Raw genomic sequence first — 27308 nt, forward strand, 5'->3', positions numbered from 1 at the left:
TCCATACACAGGGCTGAAGCAGCGGAGAAGGAGTCTTACCGGGGTAGGAAGCAGCAAACCCAGGCGGCGGCGGAGGATGCCGCTTCAGCAGACAAAAACGGAAAGGAGTTGCGCAATAATGAGGATGGCAAAAGTCCTGTAACTGCTGCGGATTCTCCGGAAGTTAATGCTTGCATGATTAAAGGAGACGTGACTGTTACGAAGTTAACGGCTTCAACAGACATGGAAAGTATTTTGGTAGGGCCAGGTGGAGCTGAAGCAAAAGAGGAATTGTTTTCAAAGGGGGAACACGGGCTGGGTAAGTCACATAATGGGCCTTGTAAGCCACGGCCCAAGTGGAATAGGCTTCTCCGCATGGATTGTGGGCCTACTGAGGAAACTAGTGGAGACTTAGTCACGTATCTGGGGAAAAGAAGTGCGTCGGCCATTATGGAAGAGGAAAATGCAGACAGTGTTGGGATGCCTGGGTCCAAGCGGGGAAAAACACAAAATGATTTAGAAATTTTTGCTGAGGCAGGGGTGTCGGAACACCCTTGCCAGTCACAATGAGGCTCTTGTGTTGGAACTGCCAAGGGCTTGGGAACCCTTGGACAGTTCGGAGCCTTCAAAAGCTTTTGAAGGATCAAGCACCTACGGTTTGTTTTTTAATGGAGACAAGACTTAATAGAAAAGGTTTTGATAAGCATTGCAGGGAGATTAAGTTTCCTAATAAGTTGATAGTTAAGAAGCATAATTCAGGGGGTGGTTTGGCTTTGCTGTGGAAGAGGGATGTGTCTTTGGATGTTATTAACTTCACTGAGAATCACATTTTGGCTAAGGTGGTTGAGGAGGATGGGTTTGTTTGGTATCTCACTTGCTTTTATGGCTGGCCAGAGACTAGTCAGAAAGCTAAATCATGGGCTCTGCTATCACACTTGTCTTCTTTTGTGGATGGTCCTTGGATGTGCATTGGAGACTTCAATGTGATATTGCACTCCGCCGAGAAGCTTAGTCATCGGCCGCCTTATTACAAGCATATGGATGAGTTCAGAGAAGTGCTGGAACAATGTGCCTTATCTGACCTGGGCTTTCTTGGCTATCCCTACACATGGAATAATAAGCGACCCGGTTCCGCCAACACTAAAGAACGCCTTGACCGAGCCGTTGCAACTCTGGAATGGAAAAATAAGTTTCCAAGGAGCACGGTTACACACTTGTCTTCCCACGCATCAGACCATTTGCCAATTATCCTCCAGACAAAGACTTCTAAGTATCGCCCTTCAAGGAGCAACATGGGGTTTAAGTTTGAAGAAGCTTGGTTATTATGGGAAGATTGCGAAGCGGTGGTTCAAGAAGGTTGGAATAACAGGGGAGGTATGGGTTCAGCTATGACCAACGTGAAAGAGAGGATTGAAGGGTGTGGGAGGGAGTTGCATGCTTGGGGTGCATTAAAAACACATCCTGACACTGACAGAATAAAGGCCCTTCAAAGGAGGATAGAGGTGTTGAATATGGGTGAGTGCACTGAAGAAAGTAAAGCTGAATTTCTATTGGCTAGTAAGGAGTTGGATGATCTCTTGCTTAAGCAGGAGATTTTTTGGGCACAACGGTCTCGAATTTCTTGGCTTAAACATGGGGACAAGAATACAAAATTCTTTCATGCCAAGGCCTCACAACGAAGACGAAGGAATTTTATTCAAGGGATAAAGAATCATGAGGAGGAATGGGTGGAGGACGTGGAAGAGATAGCAGGTGTGGCTACTAGGTACTTTGAAGATATTTTCAAGGCCGGTGAATGTGATAGGTTGGAGGAGTGCCTAGCTGCAGTTCATCCTAAGGTGTCTCCTGATATGCGAGATTTGTTGTCCAGTGCATACAGCCCAGAGGAAATTAAAGCAGCGGTGTTCCAAATGGGACCAACAAAAGCTCCTGGACCTGATGGTATGAACGCTCTCTTTTTCCAAAAGTTTTGGCATATTGTTGGAGATGATGTGATTAATGCAGTGCTGGATTTTTTGAATAATGGAATTATGGAACCTGATGTTAATTATACGCAGATTGTTCTTATTCCTAAAATAAAGTCACCGGAAAAAATTACTGATTATAGACCCATTAGCCTCTGCAACGTTATTTACAAAATTATTTCAAAGGTCATGGCAAATAGATTGAAACAAATCCTCCCCCATTTGATTGCCACCACGCAAAGTGCTTTTGTTCCTGGCCGGCTTATCACTGATAATTTTCTTGTTGCATATGAGGCCTTACATGCCATGCACTGTCGCAAAAAAGGTAGAAGAGGTTCCCTTGCCTTGAAACTTGATGTTAGTAAAGCATATGACCGGGTTGAGTGGACATTCCTTAGAGGCATTATGACTAAACTAGGCTTTCCTGAGGTGTGGATAGAGCGGGTTATGAGCTGTGTAACTACTCCCTCGTTCTCTATCCGGATCAATGGTAAATCCTATGGTCACATTATTCCGTCTAGGGGGCTCCGCCAAGGAGACCCGTTATCTCCTTATTTATTTCTTTTATGTGCAGAGGGATTCTCATCACTTTTAGCCAAAGCTGAGGCGGAAAACAAGTTGCATGGAGTGTCTATTTGCAGGAGGGCCCCAAGGATATCCCACTTACTTTTTGCGGATGACTCACTTCTCTTTTGCCGAGCCACTCAAGATGAAGTGCAAGAAATAGAGGATATATTGCAGCTCTATGCCATGGCTTCTGGGCAGTTAATCAATTTTAATAAATCCTCTATATATTTTAGCAGCAACACAGATGGTAGGCAGCGAGATTGGATAAAAAACAAGTTGCATGTTAAGGAGGTGGACCGCTTCGAATCCTATTTGGGCTTGCCAACTTTGGTTGGACGTTCAAAATATCAAGCTTTCGCTTTCCTTAAGGATAAAGTGTGGAAGAAGCTTCAAGGATGGAAGGGGATAATGTTATCTAAAGCTGGGAAAGAGGTGTTGATAAAGGCCGTTGCTCAATCTTTGCCAACGTACACTATGGGGGTGTTTCAGCTCCCTGCAAAGCTGTGTGATGAGCTCAATGCAATGTGCGCAAGATTCTGGTGGGGGCAGGTGGGAAATGAGAGGAAAATACATTGGATGAGTTGGGATTCACTATCTAAACCGAAGAAAGAGGGTGGTATGGGCTTTAGGGATATTCGCTGTTTCAATCTCGCAATGCTGGCTAAACAAGGTTGGAGGTTGCTGCAGAAGAAGGATACATTGCTTTATAAATGTTTCAAAGCAAAGTACTTTCCACGGTGTAATTTCTTGGAGGCAGAGGATGTTCCCAACGGGTCCTATGTGTGGAAGAGCATTATGGCGGCTCAACCAATTTTGAAAAAGGGTTGCTGCTGGAGGGTCGGTGATGGGTCTGAAATCCGGGTAATTAAAGACAAATGGATCCCAAACTATCCTACTAATAAGGTGCTGCACCTACCAGTGGAGGAAGAGTGGGAATGGAGGGTGTCGGAGCTAATTGATTGGTCTACCAAGCTGTGGGATAGGCAATTACTTGATCTAAAGTTCCACCGTGATGATGCGGAGGCAATTTCTCGGATACCACTCAGTCGCCGACACACAAATGATGCTCTGTTTTGGCTGCATTCTACAGAGGGAGTATATTCAGTTAAAACAGGGTACCACTTGGCCAGAGAATTAAAGAAAGAGACGGATGGTAGGGGTGAGGGCTCTGTGCCGTTGGGAAAATGCATGGTGTGGGGCAAGCTATGGAAGCTTCATATCCCAAACAAGGTCCGCAATTTTGCATGGCGAGCTTGTCACGATATTTTGCCCACTCAAATGAAGCTAGCTCGACGACGCATTACAGAAGACGACACATGCCCCCTGTGCAAACGAGCAGCGGAAACTGCTATTCATGCCGTTTGGGAGTGCAGCGTGGCTCAGGATGTGTGGGCGGGCTGTGGGAGACAGTTGCAAAAATCGGTGGGAGGTCAGCGTGATGTGTTGCAACTAGTGGAGGAGTTATGGACGAAACTGACCACCGAGGAGCTTGAACTATTTTTTGTGCAGGCCTGGTTGATATGGAGTCAACGTAACATTATCATCCATGGAGGGAGCATGCAAGATCCGTCTCGGCTGACTTTGAGAGCAACAGAACTTCTGGAGGAGTTTAGGGAAGCCCGACAACACCTGCAGGTCCAAAACACCGTTGCTAGAGATGCCCAGTGGAGGCCACCACCGGAGAATGGAGTTAAGCTAAACTTTGACGCAGCTATTTTTCAGGATTTAAATGCGACGGGATTCGGAGCGGTTATTCGCAATGAGAAGGGTGAAGTGTTGGCTGCCTTGGCGGCGAGGGGTCCACCGGTGTCGGATTCAGAGGAGGCGGAGGTGCTGGCCTGTCGTAAATCCTTGGAGTTTGCCGTCGATGCGGGCTTCTCCGAGCTTCTTGTTGAAGGTGATAACAGGTCGGTCATGAGGAACATTTCCAGCTCACAGCCGAATGGTTCACGCCTGGGAAATTTGTATGGGGATATTCAATGCTTATGTTCAGGCCTACGGGTTGTTTCTGTTGGGTGGGTACACCGCACAGCCAATGGTGTGGCTCATTGTTTGGCTAAGTTTGCTAAAGGCTTGGGTGATGAGGTTGTATGGTTGGAGGAGTCCCCTCCCCCTGTTTTAGATGCTCTGTTTTTGGACGTGGTTAATGCTTAATGAAATCCATTTCACTTTCAAAAAAAAAAAAAAAAAAAAGATATTAACTATTTTAACTTTAAAGTTTCAGCCTTGCAATAATCAATAAACACCCATTATATTAGAAGCACACCAGCAATAAGAAAAAGTAGAATGAAATAAAATCAATACACGAGAATCATAATACAGAACGACACATGATCATTAACCAAAAAATATATCAAAAGAAGGAAAATGAACACACTGTTCTAATTTTCATTAAAAAAATAATGAATAAAAATTCTAGTAGTTTGAGAGAAGAGGGTCTCTTTGACCAACATTCCTCTTGCACAGTTGACATTTAAAAAAAAAATCCAAAATATTTCAATAAATAAAAAGATTTACCATGTTGCATAAAGAAAAATAGCTATATATGTGAATGTCATTTCTTAAATCTAAAACATATATGGAAGATCTTGCTTTGGTTGTAAGCTGTTGGGACAGGCATTCATTGGAATTTTCTTCGCAAAGATGGCAGAAGCCATGTAGTTTCTTCACAAACATGGGACCAATACGAGCAAAGTGACTACAGCGGCCTTTGCCATCATTGCAAACAAATTCTGACCTGATCAAGAGCACCTCAAACTGCACCAGGTAGAGGGGTAGCAAAGCTCAAGAAAAGAAAAAAAAATTCACTAGAAGAAAGATGTTACATATATGTCGTGAATTGTGAATTGTGATAAGAGTGAGAGAATGGTTTTTAGTGTAGATTTGGTTGTGTTTGAGAAAGTTGGATATATATAGAGCTCTAGGGTTGCGGTGTATTGTGTTATTTGTGCGTGTCCTCTCTCTCTCGTGTGGACTATTTAAGTGGTGAGTTCAAATTAAAACCAATAACAACTTACCAAATTTGTAGTGAAAATATTGTTGATATAACACTTTTCATATGTCTTTGTAAAAATTATATATAAATATATGCGCGTTTGAGAGACAGAGTTATTGGAATCAAAACCAATTAAAGGCAAAAGAAACCTGTATATGTAATGCAGACTTTGCAGTGATTAAGAAACAAGTTATTTTAAGTTTGTTTGGTTTTTGATGGATACACATATAGCTTGGATTGGAATCGTGCGTGTGTGCACAAATCAATGAAAATTTCTCTATCAAAAAATTATTTGTGACTAGCTAGTAAATTTTATGTCGATAATTATAGCCAGTACGATAATTTATTGCTAGTTTTGTACTTTAAACAATTAATGGTCTCTAGTGTTTGTAGATATTAGTTGTTTAAATTATTAATTTGGTCCCTTAATTATTAATTAATTGTGGCAATTTAGTCCCTTAACTTTCAAAATCAAATCAATTTCATCATATGATCTTCTCTTTGTTAAATTTTAAGTTTTAACATAAGTACATAACTAATAGTTCAAATTGACTTAATTATGAAAATTTCACACTTTTCATAATAACATAACATTTGTCCCCTTGCCACATCAATTAATTTTGTTAAACTTAAATGGAAGTGAGATTTAAGGATGAGATTGAGTTGATTTTGAAAGTCAGGGGTTATATTAACACTTTTTTGATAATCTAGGAGTTAGATTAACACAATTAATAGTTGAGAGACTAGATTGTATTTATTATCCCATAAATCATAATTGGAAGATCAAATTAGTAACCCATTACACTGTATTATTTTATTTTTCAAACGACGTCGTTGTGGATCCCTTTCTTCTATTCATTCATAATTGGAAGATCTCTCTCTCTCTACTTTTTCAAAATTTCCCTCTCTCTCTCTCTCACACAGAGCAAGTGAGAAAACAACAATGGCTGTGGAACCGTTAAGCCCTAAGCCAACAGCGCAGAGAGGTACAACCACCAACCGTCTCCAATCACCGAACAGCCCGTTATTTCTGGGCTCCAACGACGACCAACTCGAACGCGCCCAGGCACGCGCTGCACGCGCCGCCGCCAATCGCCGCGTTGCCCCTACCACCACCTCTGCCGCCACCAACACCACAACAACCGACCCTTACCTTAGCAAAGAACAGATCGTCGACTTGTTCCACAATTGCATTAAGCTCGCCAGCGAAAATGTCAGTATTCGCTCTCTCTCTCTAAAGTGTTGCTTATTTATGAGTAATTTGAGCCTAATTTAATTCATGTGGGTTTATGTTACATTGTTGTTGATTGTTGAGTAATTACACTCTAATTTGTCATATATATATATATTTATAGATGATTGAAAATCTACTCTAGTTTAATATCAGTGTATATACGCATGAAATTCTCTTGTGGAGACTTGAACCTTTTGCCCCCACCCACAAAAACTTTGTATTTGTGGAGTGACCATCAACCCAAAAGCGTGCAATGGTAATTTGTCATTTCTCAAAAGTAAACAAATGATTAGAACCATCATAGACTTTACTGTAAACATGTGACTTCAAGTCATGATTTTTATGTGCATTTGAGTATGTGTCTGAAAGTGTGTATAACAGGGTGGGTGAACTAGTTTTTACTCTTATTACATTTTTTGTTAAATGAGTGGTTTAGATTTTGTTATTTTGTCCATATTTATATAAAAGCAATATTTTGGGTACCTTTTTAAGTTATTGATGACTTGGCAAAATTGCTACTGGACATGAGAATAAACTACTTAACCCGTAAGGAGTGAGTGGGGTCAATTGCCCGTAGGTTTTACTCCTTATGTTATCAAAAGAAAAAATTGATGACTTGACAAAATCTAATCTTGTCATTTATTTAAGAATGGATAGGATTTGAAGAACTTAGAACTAATAGCTCGCACCCTCGTACCAATACATACACAAATATACACCTCTTTCTAATTTTAAATTGTTCAAAGTTTTGGCTATAGTTAATGCTGAGTTGTTGAGCATTTTAAATTTTTTTTTTTATTATTTTTTTATCAACAATCATTTTGTGACTTTCTTGTTTTGTTTTATTATCCTTGTAATGTAGAAAATAAACCAGAAGAACACTTGGGAGCTGAAGCTTATTGATCATCTTAGTGAGATTATCAAAGTTGAATCTGAAAATGATACGGAGACTAATTTTCAAAAGGTTCGAAAATCGAAAACGCTTTTGTGAAAATTGATTGGTTTTTTTGTTAAGTTTTTTATGGTTGGGATTTTGGGTTTATGGATTTTGAATCGTAGGCAAGTTGCACATTGGAAGCAGGGGTGAAAATTTACTCAGTGAGGGTTGATTCAGTGCACTCGGAAGCATATAAGGTTTTGGGAGGGATCAACAGAGCTGGAATAGAAGATGAACAAGGTTAGGCCATAATCTCAGGCTGAGGGCTACAATTGCTTCTAAATGGCATTTGCTTTCATAGTGAACTCATGTATAGACTAATAGAGGTCACTCGTAGTTATGTACAAGATACTTCATCATTGAGATTGGTGAATTTAATTTTGCTGAACTATGTGGTAAATTTGTACTCAATGACATCTCTCAGAATGTGCTTAAAAGTGGCATGTCATTGTAATCTGTGTCTTTTAATGGCCAAGTTATGGAATCTGGAGCTGCTACAGGTTCATGAAACCAAGAAGGCTGACATATGTCAAGAAGAGATAGTAGAACCAAAATATTTATTTTAGGCAAGTTTACTTTGCACATTTTATACTTTACTTGAAAAAGCTGATGCCTTAGACCCTTGTGCTTCAAAAGGCCCTCGTGAGTCTGTTGTTGTATATACACAGATACATGCCACGTTCATTGCCATATGTGTAACTTCTATTTTTAACATGTTTTTTTTTTTTGATAAACTTCTATTTTTAACATGTATTTCTTCCATAACTTGCAATTTTTATCTCTTAATTTTTAGCATTTTCTTGCAGTGGGAGATCTTTACTTCTGCACTTTGGTCTGTTCCCTAATATAATGCTTTGGTGACAGAAACTATTTTAGATGGTGACAATGGGCAGGACACGGCTCACTCTAAGAAAGAGACTGCGAGGAAGGTATGGTTTGTTTCTGATTAGATGGCATTAGTGAGTTAATCTGCAATTGCAAACTGATGCAATTGGTTGTGCAGATTTCACCACTGTCAACATTGGAATCCTCTTTTGAAGCTCTTAATGTAAAGAAATTTGATGGTAACTTCGTATCCTACTTCCATCCCTTCCAGTTATTGATCTCTTTTCCTTTTTGAATTTCTAATTTGTATATATATATATATTTTTTTTGGTTTTTTTTAGTTGCATTTTCAGTGGATCCACTATATCATCAGACATCTGCACAATTTGATGAAGGTGGAGCCAAAGGTCTTCTACTGAATAACCTTGGAGTGTATGGAGGATGTCGGGTACTTTTTGATTCTTTTGAAGTACCAGGGAAGTGCAAATCATGTTCATCCCAAAATGATACTTCTGATATGGTTGATCTCTCTTTTGCCAAAGGTATGAAATTGCCATCATGATCTCTCTAGTTCACGTTCACATACAAATGCACAAATATTTTACCTTTTCCTTTTCTTTTCTTGTTTTAGCCATTTGCTTATTTTCTTTGTAGAGTCCATTGAGCAGATGGTGGTGAACATGCGTGCATCAAATGAAATTTCTCCTACTCTCAAGGAGATTATCTTTCAATTTGATAAGGATAATCAAAGGCCATCACAAACATTCAATGTCGGTCAGCAATCAGATGCGACTGCTGATGCATATGATGCTAATGAAGTTGATTTTGATTCTAATTTATTTGGGAATAATGATGCATGGACCTTTGATCACGAGGCTGAGACAAGTTCTGTTAACCAGAGCTCCAGTTTTGGAGATCCTAGTTTTCAAAGTCATGAGGTATTTGCTACATCCTGTGTGTGAGAGGTTACTTATAACATATTCTTTTCCTTCTGTGTCTCCCTTTACTCCCATGGATCTGGTGGTGAATGTAGAGATTTTTCCTTGAATAGGCCAGCTCATAATTAAGAATTTGGTGGTGGGGCTGCTCTTATTTTGTTAGATTCTTTAACCAAATAAGCACAGATAAATAAAAACTTTCCAACCTGTGGGGGTCTGGGCCTTCACTACCTCTATTTCATTTCCCTCCTAAATTTTCCATGACATGGAGCCTCACCGAAATGAAACAAATATAAGTAAGGTTACTTCCATAATTTTGTCATTTTTCTGCAGGAGAGTGATCCCTATACAATGTGTGAACCTGATGTGGGTGACAGATTCGAGAAAGTTTCCATGTTTCTGTTTCAAGGGCTTGGAATCACTTCAAAACAAAATGCATGGGCAGGTCCTGATCATTGGAAGTACCGGAGGTCTAAGGGTAGGTAACAGGTGAAAATTATGTTGTCAGTTTCTGTAACCTATGTTGTTTGTGTCCATTTAATATACCGTATATGGTATCTATTTTGTAGGTTCAGAGGATACTCCTGCCCCAGAAAGTGGATCAACCATCACAAATAAGAGAATGAAGAAGAAAATCCTCACTGAAGTTGACATTGACTTCACAAATTCCTTGAACAAGGAAGTGGATGATATCTTTCTTCCCCCCAAAAATCCAAAGTCCTTACTTTTACCTGCAAATAGAGCACCAACTAGTAACAGACTTCCAGATGATTGCCATTATCAACCTGAGAATCTTGTCAAATTGTTTCTTCTTCCCAATGTTCTGGTATTGTAGCTTAATCCCTAACCATAAATAACTTTACTATATGGTTTCCAGCAATGTAGCTTAAAATTTGATTAGGTACTTAGGCAAGCTATTTGAGGTCAACTTGATCTCAACTTTTTTTTTTTTTTTTTTTTTTGTGTGATAGGGAGGTGCCAATCCAGCATATTAAATTATATAAGCATTGGAATGAGTTTGTAATGGATGGAATACACACACACGCATACATCTATAGCCCACAAAATCATTTTAAATTGTACTTTGCTACTAATGAAGAAAGTAAAATTGGTAATATGTACTTTGAATTTTATAGTCTAAAATATCTTATATATTTTTCTGTAATGTTGAGAAGAATTTGTATTTGAAAAATCAAGTTTCTGCCCTAATTTGGAATTAATTCTTTAGGCCTTCTATTGTTTGTTGTGGTTGATAATGGTATGCAAATTTTGATTGTAGTGCCTTGGGAAGAGAACATGGAAATTTTCAGGTACAGGCCCTTCTTCCTTTCTCACAATTTTCTAAAATTGCAACTGAACTGTTTTTCATACTGAATTTGAGTGCAAAACACATATGCGGGGATAAATTCTAGGGATGTACATAATACTTCTTTTTCCTTTATATTTTATGGTATCTATCTGATGATGTGAGGCAGAGAATCCAGCATAGTTTCTATAGGATCTATCTTCAATATATTGGGCACAATATATTGAGCGTGCCTTATTTGCTTCTTAACTTCTCATTCCTTAACTGTCTATTTAGTAAGGCATCATCTCACAAGGTTCTAATGTTCTTTGTCTCATCATTTTATGTTAAATAATCATTTTTCACTTTTCAAAGAGTACAGCAATATTGTTTCTTTCTTCTCTCTTGTGATATTTTAGTATGCATTTCCAAGAAGAATTGGGGAGGAGTGTTAATGACCTCTAACTCAAATGGCAGCTCCTTCCCTTGTCAGAGCAAGGTGGAGGGGTGAGGTTGTTGTGGGTGGAAAACCCATAGGGTATGTGTGCAACTTACCAATAAAAAAAAGGAATCAAATTGTTTCCAAAAAGAAAGGGAAGGGAATATTATGCCATCATCTCACAAGGTTATAGTGTTTCTTTCTTCTCTCTTGTGATAGCATAGGAAGTATCTTCAAGAAAAATTGGGAGAAGTGTCAATGATCTCTAGCTCAAATGGCACCTCCTAACCTTGTAAGAGCAAAATGAGTTTTTGGGTTGAAAACCAATGAAGCATGGGTGTGTTTCTGGATTCAGGTGCGGGACTCGACAATTTTTGAAAAAATAGGGTGCAGCGATTAAAAAATTATTAAAAATATTTTTATTTATATTTTCTGTATATTTTTACTATTAAAATATTCTTAAAAAACATATTACTATGCCTTGATTCACAAAACAAAGGAAGAAGAAGGCAAGAAACACAAAATAAAAAAGAAAACACAAAAGAAGCAACAAATATTCAGAATAAAATTGAGGAAGGACAGATTTAGGATGTTTGGGTCTTATTCAAAGCTGATTTCGGCTGTTCCGGCATAATTCAAGGCCGATTTCAGCCTGTTTCAGCCGTTTCGGTCGCTGGTTGATACAACTTGATTTGGCCGATACGGCCCGATTTTGGCTGAATCGGAGTGAATTGAAGCCGAGTCGGCGTGAATCAAGTTGAGTCGGTGTGAATCTGTGAAAAAAAAAGAAGCTCAGACCTAGCACCGACGAGTGGGCAGCTGCGTCGGACATTGCACCCCGCGTCGGGCCGCGTCAGACTCTGGTGCAGCACCCTCCCAGCCGCGTTTGTGCTTCATAGTTGAAAACCCATTGGGTGTGTGTCTAACGTGTCTAACTTACCAATTAAAAAAAAAAAAGAATTGGGAAAAGTATTTCCAAAAAGAGTTGGGGAGTGTATATTAATTGCATTGAATGATGATTACCTTCCTTTTATTTTCTCCAGATGCTAACTCATGGCAAGGAAACAATGATTTTGGTGAAGCGTTGCCATCATGGGACAATGAGAGTGTGCTTAGTGGTCAATATGATGATGGATGTGTTCATAATGATGTGGAGGAGATAGATGGACTTGTCTCTCAACCTCGCCGGGTTTGTTTTTATTCTATTTTCCATTATTTTCTTTTGAAAGATTCAAGTCAGTCATGTTATTCTTTTGAGTCAGGTCTATAGGTGTTTCAAATAGATTGGATGTACATTATTCAATAATTATTAATGAAGAAAATTTTGAGCCTGGTGAAGTTTGTAATATAATTTGTTGGTTGAAGATTACTTGTTAAAATAAATAATTTCTTAGAATTGCACTAATCATTATTACCCATAATTTTGTATGTGTGTGTTTCTTTTTGTCCTGGCTCATGATTGCTAATGTTTCAGGTAAACAAAATTGAAGTTCAATATGACAAAACTTCAAAACAAGTTGATGTACATGCATTGAAGGAAACTCTTTGGGGTCAGATTCAAGAATCTACTGAAGTTCCTGAGCCAGTGAGCCTCTTCTTTTCACTTGTCGTAGATTCATTTCTGACACAAATGTATGTGTGTGTATTATCATTCATTGTTCAAAATGTTCCATTGGACTTGCATTTTTAGTTCATTACATAGAAAAGTTAAGTTCAAAGAGCTGATCAATTCAGAAGTTTGATATATTTAAGTTACCCCCACTTGGATGAACCACATAATTATTGGAACTCTTAAGCCTATTTGCAGAAATTCAAAATTCACAACTTTTGAATTTATCTGCAGTTTATTTGCAATTTGATGTGTAAAGAGATGACATTATTGATGTGAATACAATTCATGTAAAGTTCATGATAATGAATGTTTTGGAAAGTGAACTACTTTTCCTATCAGCACTAAGGCATTACTAAATGCTTATTGATTTTGCTGCAGCCTGCCTGTTCGTAGCATCTTGCAAGTTCTTTTATGTCATAATTCTAGGAGCTAGAAATGAACTGAGTTGTTTGTGAATTGCTAGGACTCGGCTCGAGAAAAGATTATTTTATTTTATTTTATTTTTAAATTTTATTTATTTTATTTATTTTATGTTCATTTATTTAGAAAATGAATCAAGCTCATGCTTAAATTTAGGCTCTACAGTTAAACAAGTTGAACTCAAACATAATATTGTGTTTGTGAACAAGCGCATGAGTATGATGCTCAATTTAAGTAACATAATACCATATGTTTATATGTATACATGTATAAAAATACAATTATATAGACTTGAGATTAGATTGTTTAAGTTTGTAAATAAGCTTATAAGAATATCAAATTATTATTTGTATGTATTGATAATATAAATAGTCCATTTTATATATAATTTTTAACAATACATGATTGGTAAATCTAATTTTTATGTATATAAACAAAATTTTTATCTAATTAAATTAAATAATATAATTTCAACTATAATTTATTAATTAATTATTAGCATAGATTTGGGAAGGGGAAACAATTTTAGTAGTACTGTTTACTATAAACCAGAAAATGATGAGTAAATCAAGTCGCTCATTGACAGACTTGAGTTTGTTCAACAAGAAAATGAACACTACATATATCTATCCACACACACACACACATTTTGCTAACTCGTTACCAGGTTTCTGTTTTTGGCTGTTTTCCATTTGCATTATTTACCTTGAAAAGTATGTTTCTTATTATGAATTATGTGTTTCTTGTCAAAAGGTGTGCGAAGATACAATTTCTTTCAGACATCTCTTGTCCACCTTTCCTGCCGAATGCCAAGCTGCTGCTCCAGAGGATATCTCTCCCCATTTGTGTTTCATCTGCCTATTGCATTTGGCCAATGAGCATGGTTTAAGCATCCATGATTGCCCCACTCTAGATGATCTCAGAATATGTCTTCCGTCTTCTTTCTGAAACTCAGATGGAGTAGTTCAGGTTTCATCCTATAACCAAGATGCCACTTGATTTTTGTATTATAAAAATTGGGAAAATAGCATGTATCTCTCTCTCTTTTTTTGGGTGGAAATAGCTTGTATCTCTTATATGCCTAGTTCTTGCAACCATTCAAGCACTAGAAATCAGAATTCTTAAAAAAAGAAAAAGAAATCATAATTGTAACAATTAGCAGTATTTTCTGGTCTTTGTTGTATGATTACGTCTTAATTTTGTGTATAGGTGGGTTTTATTGTTTTCAGCATATCTGGCTTTGTATATGCTGCTATATGCGCACGAGTATAGTGTTATTTGGAATCATATCTTCACTTCCTGTGTCATCACTGTGTTCAATTGGTTGTTAAAAACAGCTTGTTTTGTTTTAGAAGTTTTGCTTTAGAGAGGTTTCGCGTTTTGTCCATGGTACACATTGGATTTCTATTCCTGTTAAATTAAGATTCCATTGCTGGATGAATGGGATAAGATAGATCTGTGTCAGGATGACATGAACATGCTATGTGAAGGATTGTCTTACACGAGTGGTGGCAGCAAAAGTAAAAGAAAAAGGCGACTTAATCTGTTTGATGAACTTGGAAAGAATCTATTGTGGTTGTGGTCATTTTGTATCTATGACTTGAGATCCAAACGAAAATGACATCCATTTGTGCATTTTGTTACACAAAGGTTTGGATAACTCTAAATAAATTTGTCAAAAATGTGACATTTAATATTGACGTAACGTGACAGCTGCATATACAGAGCAGGGTGGGCGGTAGAGTTCAATTCTTAGTCAAAAGAAAAAGAAAAAGAAAAAAAGAAGAAGAAGGAAGATGTTAATAACTAAATTTCATTATTTCAATGTAATTGTTGAGTACTTTGGAATAATACTCTCTTCTCGTATGATAGTTTTACTAATTAATTCATGATATTTCTTATTATTCACGTCATCACGTGAGAGAAGGGATTATTGCTCCTGAAGTGTTGAGTAAATATAATTTGAAGTAGGGATGACAGTAGCATAGGGTGTGCCTTGTCCCTATCTTGGGGAGGGACCAATAGGGGCTGATCGTGGGCTAGAGGTATTTTTTCCATCTTTAATTACATGGTTTTGTCATTGGTGAGAGATGAGAAGGAAAAGAAAGAGGTGGCAACAAGAGAAAGAGACAAACCAAGTGTGTTCAAGACAAGGTAATGGAATATGTATATAAAAAAAGGGGTATGTGTAAAATAAATTAAATCTTATATATAACTAATATAAATATATATTAAATAAAAAGTATCTATATACACTTGGAGAAAGGCGGGAAGGGATAAGATGGGGCAAGCAAAACTTGTCCCTATCATGTGTCTTTTCAAGAATGAGAAAAACCTATGCAAATAAAGTAGGTTGGATACGATAAAATTTTTTTATCATCCATAATTTTGGGTACTACACAATGGAAAGTGATCTAAGTCTCTTTTGTTATTATTCCCTTACAAGGATCAAGCTCTCTCATATGTCTTTTGCCGTCTGCATAAACTAAATCTAGTGTATCTGCATTTTCAGCTAAATTTCACCAAAAGAAAGTTTGGATTAGTTGGCACCTAGTTGGTGAAAGGAATCTCTAATTTGCTGCCACATTTTTTAACATATATTTATTAAAAAAAAATTGATGCAGTGCATAATGTTGTCTTTTGGAGATTGATTTTTCAGATCTTAAATCAGTTTAAAAGAGAAATTTGAATTTGACTTCTCTAGTAATATGATAGGAAATATACGCAGTGAACATAACTTGCTAAAAGAACAATGCATCTATATCTTCTAAATCAGTACAATGAAATCCATAAGATTGTGTCACATTAATCTTTAATAAAAATTCTATCCTTCACTAGAGATTGTCTAGTAGGGCCTAGAGATTTTATATTTGTATGCCGTAGAATTGACTACACAGTCTACAGTTGCTTTTTAACTTTGTTGCATCCATTTTGATTTATATAATACCCTTTCAAGCTTAGAGAATAAATTATAAAAGTGAAAAACTGCTTTTGACAACTTATGGATAAACTCAAAGCAGAAATGGCAGAGGATTGCTATATCTTATTCTTCGTTACAAAGGAGCAACTTGGAAAGTAACAAAAAACAGAATCATGTTTAAAATACCCTTTTTTTTATCCACTTTTTATTGGAGGCTTTTTGTTATTTTCAAAGACTATTAGGACTCATGGGCGATAAGCGTGCATGTGAAAAAAGAACAAAGGGAGAGAAGAGTTGGGCCGACCATGCAGGTCATTAAAAAAAAAAACTATTTCCATAAATTTTAATTAATTTATAATTTATGTTTGGATTTAAATTATTTCAATTTTAAATCTTTGTTCTTAAATAAAAAATTTAGGATTGAATCCTCCTACCCAAAAAAAAAAAATCCTATTTTGATTTGATGATGATAAACAATTATCATGAGCATTATCTTCCGAGATTGTAACAAAATGTTATATTTTACCATCTAAAAAGCTATTTTATCTATTATACTATCTCACTTTATAATATACTCAACATCTCAGTTTTTTATTTACTATACAACACATTAAAATAATATATCTACACAATAAAATAATATAACCTAAAAGAGATGAGAGACAATAATGAGAGAAATGAGAGAGCAGAGAAAAGAAGAATTAGAAATAATATAAAAGAGATGAGAGACAATAAAAAAATATTTAAAAAAATATATTATTTTGCTAAAAACTATTTAAAAAAAAAATATTATCTTGCTGTAAAATGTTACGGTAACTGAGTTGTAAAATATTTTAAAAATAGTCTCTCGGGTAAGGACTCATTTTTGTGGTTTGATAGTATAAAATAGCAATTTGGGGATTTACAACCCAATGCTAATGCTAAATCTGTAAAACAAAATTGTAATTCATGCACAATTTATTTTGTATTTTTCTTTGGTGATGCATCTAATTTCCAAAAGCTTTTGGGGGTCAAAATTTTTGGTTAATTTTGTGATAAGGTTTCAATGTATGTCCCCCAGCTAAATCGCTGAAAGCCCCAAGTAAACGACCAATGAGGCAAGTGGGCCTTAAAAGTGAGAGGTTTGTGGGTCCACATTAAAAGTGAGAGGTTTGTGGGCATTATTACAAGTGGGACTGTGGGAATTGGCGGGGAAGATTCTCTTTGGGTCCGTTTGGATTGAGCTTATTGTTGCTGAAACTGAAAACTGAAAACTGAAAACTGAAAACACTGTAGCAAAATAATTTTTAAATGTGTGAAAAGTACGTGGGACCCATTTTTAATATTTTTTTAATGCGTGAACAGTATTGCTACAGTATATGAACAGTACTGATACAGTGCAAAACAGTAACTTTTGTCCACCAAAGTCAACCACCAAAGTCAACTTATGCGGGCAGAAGAAAAAAAAAAAAAAAAAAAAAAAAAACAAAAAAAACGCAGCACCAAACGTAGACGCAGATAAACGGGCAATCCAAACGCCCCCTTTGGGTCCAAATTTCAAAAATCAGAGATACTATAGCCCTAAGTTAAGGTCCTAGCTTTGTGGGATCCACACTAGAGGTCCATTGTGGGACCCATTGAGGTCCTAGCCTAGCTTACTGCTAAAAACTCATTTTCCTGTGGGAAGGAAGAGGCCTACAGCTTTCTTCTTAAAAATCAGAAAACAATCAAAGATACATTTTTCTTTTTTGGCTAAAAATTTAGAAAACATACAAAAGTAAAAAGGCAATGCGGAATATATGCTTTCACCGACCTTATCTAGGCACTATCCAATTATATTCAAATCTCTTTGCCTCTTGCATGTTCTCTTGTCTCTACTCCAATTGCTTGCTTGCTTGTTTGCTACACTTTTCTTACCATGTATTATCCCTCTTTCCTTGTACATGCTAAATGACAACCTTAGCATTTCAAAGCTCTTTCATGAACATTAGATGGGGCTTGAGAAAATAATATGATCATATTTGATTATCTTTAACAAGAACCTTATTCAAATTATGTTAATGATTAATGAAGATTACTTGACATAATACGGTTAAAATGGTGGGATCCCATCCGGGTTATATTCTGATTTTGATATAATGGTAATCTATTCCATATATAATAATGAAAGTATTGTATTTGATATTCCAAGCTCCTGTATCACATCAACATTTTTTTGCTTCTTTTTGGGTTTTGTTTTTGTTTCCAAATTCATTTCCTTTCCTTTATTCAATTCTCACATTTATGTCTCCTTATATTCTACTGTTACATTTTGTTTAGCTTTCCTCTCCTCACTTTTTACTTCTCTTCTTCTTTCATAATTTCTTACTCTAACCTTATTCTTCTTTCAATCCTTTCTCTTCCATCTTAGTTTCTAAATAAATTTCTTTAGTATTCCCTTTGAACCTCTTTCCTTGATCTATTCCACATTCTACCTACAAAAAAAAAAAAAGTCAATACTTTCTTCTAACTTGTTTCTCTTTTGGTGGATTTTTTTATTTATTTTTATTGTTCTACAATTTTTTTCACCAATGATACTTTTTGTTAATATTTATTTAATTTTCGCTTCAAATTTGCATGTTTCGATATAGTTTTATCAAAGTATTATCAATTTTATTAGGTTATTCAATCTAATTCTATTTTGGGTTGATGTATTTTGCACTATTTGGCAAATTTGTATTGGTGTATGCATTTTGCATACAATAATAGATGATGGTACCATTATTTTCATGAATATTATGCATCGCACCGGTTTGCAACTAATTATATTATTATTATTGCTTTTGTTACTTCCTTGGGTACCTTGTATTTTATAATAAAGGTGTAGAGTTTGATGACAAAAATATCCTCTCCATTAATTTTAAATGAATTTATTTCACGGCTTAGATTAAAAATTCCAAAATTGTATTTAATTTAATGTTATATATAATTTTAAATGGTGGAACACTCTATATATTGTTATATATGAAAAATAAAATTTTAAGTGTAAAATGTTAAAAAATGACTAAGGGGGAGAACTTGATACGGAATATGCATGGATGGCATATATAACAAGAAATATGATATTTTGTAGTGAAATAATAAGACAAAAAAGTGATGGGGCATAGTAGTTGGGATAAGGATTAAAATATCATTTTTTTTTGGTAAAAGGATTAAAATATCTATTTGTATAGGGCATTATAACCTAATTACTAAAGCAAATCACACTATTGGCTAAGGAATTTGTGGTGACAACAACTCCTAATATTCAACAATAACTTGTGTTTTTATGGACTGAAATATTACACATTGACACACACATATGCAATTCTCACCCTTGGTACATGACAGTATATATCAATCTATCAACCTCTCTCTACACTCCCCCACCCTCCAAGCCCCTATATATATGTTCAAAATCTCTTATTTGGTCTTTACTAATCACTGGTACAACTACAAACTTCTCTAAAGTTTTTTCACTCATTCATCAATTCCCTCATCACCCCCATTTTCACCTTTTTCACTCACTTGAGAACAAAAACCATGAACAAATTCAAGAAATCTCAAGTTGTAATGCTCTTCCTTCTAGCTGTTCTTCTCATTATCACACCTCTCTTGTCCTCTTCACTAAGGCCTACTTACCTCTACTTTGTAATTAACATACTCATTATCGCCCTCGGGGCCGAGGCAGGCCTTCTTTCATCCTTCTCCAACCCTTCTGAGGACAGAAAGCAGACTGTTTTGGCTGCACCAAAACCTTTGGCATCCTCAGAAGTCTCTCCTGATAATGGTGTTGTTCGGACCACTAATGACAAAGTAGTTGCGCCTGCAAGTACTGAAAAGAAGGCTAAAGTTGTCGAGAAATCTGCCTCTGAGAAATTTGTAGGATCTGTGAAAATTGATAAGGTTACAAAGTGTCCCTCCATGCCAAGCCTTTTCTTCATAGGAGGTGGAGAGAGTGAAGCTGAAGATGTGGCTGAGGAAGCTTATGCTGAAGAAGAAGTAAAAGGAGAAGAAAAAGATGGGGAGGAGGAGGTCAGTGAGCAAGAGCTGTTTACTAAAGCCGAGACTTTTATTGGGAACTTCTACAAGCAGTTGAAGATGCAGAGAGAGGATTCGTGGAAGAGGATTCATGGGTTCTATCAGAAGGCCTTTTGAGTTGAGTTTTGAGCATTAATGCTATATCATAATATTTTGCCATTCTAGGCTATACCCAGTGGCGGAGCCAAGAAGTTTTATTTGGATCACAATTAACATAAATCATATATTTAAACAACAAAAAAACTCAAGAAGAAGTTTATTTTATATTTTATGTTTCTATTTATTTATTTATTTAGATGTAAAAGAATACTATGTAATTGTATATTATTTATCCTATAATATATATAAGTTATCTGAATATTAAATAAAACAAAGTTTTTTTAATAATTTGTTGACAGTCAAGTATTATAATTAAATCAATTATAAATTATAGATATGTAGTTAAAACAATTGAAAATTACATGGAATAAAAAAAAATACATTTGGAAAGATATTATTACATTTTACACAAAAAAAAAAAAAAAACACTAATGCTATTCACAATCTAATACACACACATATATATATCATCACTCTTGACATATATTATGAGAAGATTATTACTTAATTTTTTGTTGACTATGCTTACACTAAAATATATTAAGAAATTTAATAATAAATAAAGGGGGCCAAGTTGCATTTTCCCAATTAGTTACTTGTAAATATAATTACATCATATATTAAAAATGATATTTTCCAAAATATTTTTGGAGGGGGGGGGGGGGGGGGAGGAGGAGAGGGGGCCTAGGCCCCCTCTAGTCCCTTTGATCATCCGCCACTGGCTATACCATTGGTTTTAGGGTAATCATGATTGGGTAGAGGAGAACCACATTATTCTTTCATGGTTCCTACTTTCACTTTTTTGTACAAAATATTTTGGTTGCTACTGATAGTGGTCATGCTTGTTTTCCGTTTTTTCTTCATATATGATTCCTGCTGATATAACAGGTGAATGGTCTGGCCACACCGCATAAAGTTTGAGATAGAAGTTCCATGGAATATATTAATTGGTTTGGGTATTGATGATTTGAGATATCAATATAGATATATGGCTTATGTTATTTCTTCTTGGATCTGCACAATGAAAAATTTTCAATTTGATGTATGCTTTAGAATGATTTTCTAAGGAAATGTCATGGTCCATGGATTATTAATGCATCATGAGGCAATTATTTAGTGCTAGAAACTTTAGTAGTTTGTCAGAATTGTTTTTTACTAGAATGGGCTATCGACTTTTGGATTCCATTTTGGACAAAAGAATATGAATCCATTCAGGATTGTTGTCTTTCAAACACAGATCCCTCGACCCTAACTCTATTTAACTAGAGTAACTTCTAAGACATGTCCACACCTTTTATTGAAACAGTCTGTGTTCTGTCCTCTCCGGGAAAGATCACGGACATGGTTAACTCATACACAGAGAAGGCTACACAGGATTCTCAATGATACTTTTTTGGTGCTTTGCAGAACTCTTTTTTATGCACAAAGCCTAAAATTATTAGAGGATTCTCAATGATACTTTTTTGGTGCTTTGCGGAACTCTTTTTTATGCACAAAGTCTAAAAAAAGTACTGAGGCTCTACGCGGATCATGTAAGAATAATGGTTAAATTATTAAACTCACAATGGACTAATAGATAGAGCTTCATCTTTTGTGATAATGGTACTTCTATTTATTAAGGGAAAATTTGGGTACACGTGTGGGGTGTTAGAATAATGATTAAATTTCTTAAGAGATATTCATGAAATCCTAAGTTCGAACTCTTGCCAACACTTTAGGGCCACTTTGAAGGAATTTTCCCTTGTAATAACCTGATGTGTGTGGGATTGGAGGACTGCACATGCTTAAGGGAATAGTTAGATACTCGAAGAGATTTGAATACTTTTGTTTATATATAAAAAAATATAATTAAATTTACTATTTTTAAATTATTTAAGTTTTTGAGACAAAAAATAATTTTTCATATCACACATGATTTTTCGGTCCTAATATCTTCTGAATGGGCTGATGAGCAATTTAGCCTATAATTTTTCTCCCTCCTGTAACAAAGTCTATTGCTATTGCCTCCTTAGGTTGGTCCTAACATGTTGGCATATGCCATGTCATTAGTGCAGCAAATATTGGTCAGGAGATTCGATTGTTCCCCCTTATACAGGTTGGATGCAGGTATAGGTAACTGAGCTTGATGTTACTATCTGGTTGCCGTCGAAATATGGTGTCATGACATCACGAAGGCAGCCTTTATAACTTTGGTGAAGAAAGTCATGTAAAAATCCCAAGTGCACTAATAGAGAAGCATCCGCCGACAAAACAAGATTAACTTCTATAACATTACCAATACGTTATTATTAATTGTTTTAATATTAATCAATATGCTGAAGTTTTAACTTCCAAATCCACTTGTGTCTATATCTGCTCACTATAGCAAAAGGCCATACAGGACAATAGAAATATATGAACATATAAAATCCATTTAATTTGTACCACCTCCCATGCCATAGTGTGTTGGTGATGGAAAAGTCCATTGCATTTTAATTGGAGATTGAACTTTTAGAGCAACTCCAACAGCCACCGTAAAGCTATTTTTTGACCACCAATAGTTACTGTCCACGCTCCAACGTCTTCTCTAAACCCACAAATTCTCCAAAATTTTTTTTGAGTTGCTACAGTAATTCTCTTAATTTAGAGAATACTGTAGCAACTCCAAACCATTATTTTCTCTTAAAAAAATACCCGGTTGAATAAAAAAATATTCTTTCTCTTTACTTCTCTCTTCCTTGTTCATCTGTCTCTCTCTCAAACGGTAACACAATCAAAACACAAACACAATAACAGATCAAGAACAGGGAAAAACACAAATTTAATTAGAACAAAAAATATAAAATCAAAACAAAAACAACAGATCAAGAGCATGAAAGCCTATCTAAGCTCCATTGTAACAACAAAGTGAATCAGAACAAGATAAAAAAAAAATTAAAAAAAAAAAGATAGACGAAGGCCATGTCGGCTATGTGTGTGTGAGAAGTGAGTTGAAGAGGAAAGAAAATAGAAGTAGAAATAGAAAAAGTAAAAAAAGAGAGAGAGCTAGAGAAAGAGAGAGAGAGAGAGAGAGAGAGAGAGAGCTGAAGAAATGATCCGGAATGAACTAGAAGAAAAAGAAAAAGAAGGTAGATAGAGGAAAGGAGTGGGATACGTGGGTGGTGGAGAAAAAACCAAGAGAAAAAAAAAAGAAGAAAAAACGTGTCTAGATGGTGTGAAGGGAAAAATAATATAAAAAATAAGAAATTGTAATTAAGAAATGCTACTATAATATTTTCACAATAAATTTTAAATAATGGATTGTTATTAGATAATATTGGTAAGTAAAAAAATAATTTCAATAGTAGGTTCAAATTAGAACTAGTAACAACTTTCTACATAAATTTTGTTGTGAAATTATTGTATAAAATGTTGTGAATATAACACTTTTTATTGAAAAATATAGTTGTTAAAAAAAGAAAAAATGATGATTAAAAAAAGAATAAACAATGAATGAATAAATGATATTTAAATGAGATAGAAAATTTGTTGGAAAGTGTATTTGAAAAAGTGGGTAGGTAAAAGTTAAATGTCACTGTTCATTCTCCAAACAGTACAAAAATTTGGAGAAGCGGCTGGAGATACTCTTAGCCACCCATATATTTGGTTTTTCTTTTTTATTGGCTTATTTGTCATTGATGGGTCAACTTAGATTTTTTAGAAACTAGTTGTGAACAAATCACTAATGGATAGGAGCTTGGTATGGAGTAAGTTTTAAGTTTAAATATTTAAAGGCAACTACTTGATGTCATGTTATGACTCAGCCCACTTGAAGAAGTAATTGTGTCATGCATGATGCGTCTACTATGGTCACACCTTGTAATTTCTTACATTTTTTTTTTATAGGATTTCATTAAAGGCATTCATTAATATATTATTTTAAGAATTTTTTTATGAAAAAATGAAAAATAATTGATTTTTTTGATAATTTTTTCAATTTTTTTCTAAAATAGATATTTAATGGATGTCCTAATAGCACCCGTTAACTAAACACTTTCTAATATATAAGAATAATTTTTATAAATAATTTTCCTTGAAAAAATAAAAAAAAATTGAAAAAGTTGTTTCAAGATTCACATATAGTTGACGACAACCAAAAAATTCTAAAGTGCATTTTTCCTTTCCCTCAAATAGATTGCTAAAAAATCCTTAAAAACTTGACGGCATGTCTTATCTCTCTAAAGAAAGGTGCTCCACGTACGGTTCCACCTGCTCTTGGTGTTATGCGTGGTGTCAGTTTCCTGGAATGTTCTGGCTATATTAATTTCTTGTCCAAGATTAGATTTTTCTTATTATTGTGTGTTTTACCTTTTTTCCATAAAGTTGAACCCGTTTTCCTCTTTTAACATGTGTGGTGTGTGAGATGATAAGGAATAGGAACATTCTTTCCTTTCTTTCAAACTTCAAATTCCTTTTGTGTTTGTCTGTGGCCTATTGAGGGGTCCATGAAGAGGCTGCTTGCATAGAACCTCATCTTACTTTTGATTTTCTTATCAGTGTATCATATAACAGACAGAATGCATGGAACGCAACCTTCAAAACATTTCCATGGTATTTGCCTAAACCTTTGAGAGATTTGATTTATATAATAAATCAGAGTAACATGTCAAACCTTTGTGTCAGCATGATTAGTGTGATTTGTCTTAGTCCCAACTGATAGCCCCCGGATATGTACCAATAATGATAACTACACTAATCTGTCTCCCTCTCTGATGCAAATATCTTACTGACTTCAAGACGTATCACTTTTTAAAATAATAATGAAGTATTATATTATGTCCATGACTTTGGAAATTACACTGAATGCTTTTTTGACCTTGCTTAAAAATATTGACAATCAACCTAAGGTTCAAATTCACACTCAACTTAAATTGACTGAACAATCAACAAATCCTTGTCAGAATCTCTTAGAATTGAATGCATGAACCATTTTCCATTTTGGAAGGATTTGCGCAAGAGATTACCTCATGTATTGTAGCTACCTAACATATGAAAGACTCATCCTTTGAGATTTGAGACCAAACCATGTCATGTTAAGGCTTTAAACATGGCAAATTCTGAGTTTGGAGTTGTTCAATAATGTATATTGACATATTTCAAGATAACTACTATTTGACAGAAACAAAGACCCATTATTATGCTTCTCTGGTTCATCCAACATATTATGCACAAGTTATGCAAAGCATTTAGCAGCACAACTTAGTAGTTAAGAGTAGGCCTTGTTGCGTGGAAGTATATTACTGTCTTATATTAACAACCTAGACAATTATGCAGGAAAACCCTCTATTATTTTCTTTTACTTATCCAAGTAGGATGTAGCCTGTTAAGTATGTGTTTAACATGTATTGGTAAGGCTTATGTTTTGGCAGCTATTTAGTTAAAGTCATTTTCGTCATCAGATTTAAACAAATAAGCTACCTAAACATAAGTTAACCAACTGTGTCTTTCAAGTTTTAACTATAATGGATAGATTGTATTTTATTTATTTATTTATTTTTTGGTAAAGATGGATAGATTGTATTGGAACTTCATAGAGGGTGATCTGGCTATTATGTATTTTCACTTGTATTTATAGGTCTAAGTATGGTTCATGACTAGATTGACCTAGCTTACAGTTATGTACCCAACTGTGCAGAAATGGACATAAAGAAAGTTGTTGTAAAAGAAACCTTAGCATCTCTAGCAGCTTCTCCAAATTTTTATACTGTTTGAAGAATGAACAGTGATATTTAACTTTTACTTACCCACTTTTTCAAATACACTTTCCAATAGATTCTCTATCACATTCTCTATCTCATTTAAATATTATTTCTTCATTAATTGTTTATTCTTTTTTTAATCATTATTTATTCTTTTTTTAACAACTATATTTTTTAATGAGAAGTGTTATATTCACAACATTTTATGCAATAATTTCACAACAAAATTTATGTGGAAAGTTGTTACTAGTTCTAATTTGAACACACTATTGAAATTATTTTTTTACTCGCCAATATTATCTAATAATAATCCGTTATTTAAAATTTATTGTGAAAATATTATGGTAGCAATTTCTTAATTGTAATTTCTTATTTTTTATATTATTTTTCCCTTCACATCATCTGCACACATTTCTTCTTCTTTTTTCTTTTTCTTTTTTTTTTCTCTTCGTTTTTTCTCCACCACCCACGTATCCCACTCCTTTCCTCTATCTACCTTCTTTTTCTTTTTCTTCTAGTTCATTCCGGATCATTTCTTCAGCTCTCTTTCTCTCTCTCTTTCTCTAGCTCCCTCTTTTTTAACTTTTTCTATTTCTACTTCTATTTTCTTTCTTCTTCAGCTCACTTCACACACACACACACACACACAGCCGACATGGCCTTCGTCTATCTTTTATTTTTTTTATTTTTTATCTTGTTTTGATTCACTTTGTTGTTACAATGGAGCTTAGATAGGCTTTCATGCTCTTGATCTGTTGTTTTTGTTTTGATTTTAGATTTTTTGTTCTAATTAAATTTGTATTTTTCCCTGTTCTTGATTTGTTATTGTGTTTTGATACAGCCGACATGGCCTTCGTCTATCTTTTATTTTTTTATTTTTTATCTTGTTCTGATTCACTTTGTTGTTACAATGGAGCTTAGATAGGTTTTCATGCTCTTGATCTGTTGTTTTTGTTTTGATTTTAGATTTTTTGTTCTAATTAAATTTGTATTTTTCCCTGTTCTTGATTTGTTATTGTGTTTTGATCTGTTATTGTGTTTGTGTTTTGATTGTGTTACCGTTTGAGAGAGAGACCGATGAACAAGGAAGAGAGGAGGAAAGAGAGAGAATATTTTTTTATTCAACCGGCTATTTTTTTAAGATAAAATAATGGATTGGAGTTGCTACAGTGTTCTCCAAATTAAGAGAATTACTGTAGCAACTCAAAAAAAAAAAATTGGAGAATTTGTGTTTAGAGAAGCCATTGGAGCGTGAACAGTAATTATTGGTGGTCCAAAAATAGCTTTACAGTGACTGTTGGAGATGCACATAACTTTTTTTTGAGCAAGAGAAACTTTT

The 27308-nt window shown here is 35.1% G+C and overlaps 2 protein-coding genes across 2 annotated transcripts; both read left to right on the plus strand.

Moving 5' to 3' along the window:
- The first annotated feature begins 6361 nt into the window (after positions 1–6361).
- LOC115958555 (condensin complex subunit 2-like) lies at positions 6362–14488 on the plus strand. Its single transcript, XM_031076980.1, has 13 exons — positions 6362–6718; positions 7602–7703; positions 7799–7916; positions 8541–8605; positions 8680–8740; positions 8843–9043; positions 9156–9439; positions 9773–9917; positions 10009–10265; positions 10719–10749; positions 12207–12352; positions 12638–12748; positions 13949–14488. The coding sequence occupies exons 1-13, from the start codon at positions 6449–6451 to the stop codon at positions 14141–14143; spliced, it is 1986 nt and encodes a 661-aa protein (XP_030932840.1). The 5' UTR covers positions 6362–6448; the 3' UTR covers positions 14144–14488.
- A 5021-nt stretch (positions 14489–19509) lies between these two features.
- On the plus strand, positions 19510–21115 carry LOC115958181. The gene is made up of 2 exons (XM_031076571.1): positions 19510–20325; positions 20981–21115. The coding sequence occupies exon 1, from the start codon at positions 19656–19658 to the stop codon at positions 20268–20270; it is 615 nt and encodes a 204-aa protein (XP_030932431.1). The 5' UTR covers positions 19510–19655; the 3' UTR covers positions 20271–20325; positions 20981–21115.
- The last annotated feature ends 6193 nt before the right edge of the window (positions 21116–27308 follow it).

The sequence above is a fragment of the Quercus lobata genome, chromosome 8 (genome assembly GCF_001633185.2).
Source record: "Quercus lobata isolate SW786 chromosome 8, ValleyOak3.0 Primary Assembly, whole genome shotgun sequence".
Classification (NCBI taxonomy): Eukaryota; Viridiplantae; Streptophyta; class Magnoliopsida; order Fagales; family Fagaceae; genus Quercus; species Quercus lobata.

Coding starts and splice junctions, on each gene's coding strand:
- LOC115958181 (XM_031076571.1), top strand. CDS start 19,656: ATGAACAAATTCAAGAAATCTCAAGTTGTAATGCTCTTCCTTCTAGCT.
- LOC115958555 (XM_031076980.1), top strand. CDS start 6,449: ATGGCTGTGGAACCGTTAAGCCCTAAGCCAACAGCGCAGAGAGGTACA. Junction 8,741..8,842: donor TAATGTAAAGAAATTTGATG/GTAACTTCGTAT, acceptor GGTTTTTTTTAG/TTGCATTTTCAGTGGATCCA. Junction 12,353..12,637: donor TTGTCTCTCAACCTCGCCGG/GTTTGTTTTTAT, acceptor CTAATGTTTCAG/GTAAACAAAATTGAAGTTCA.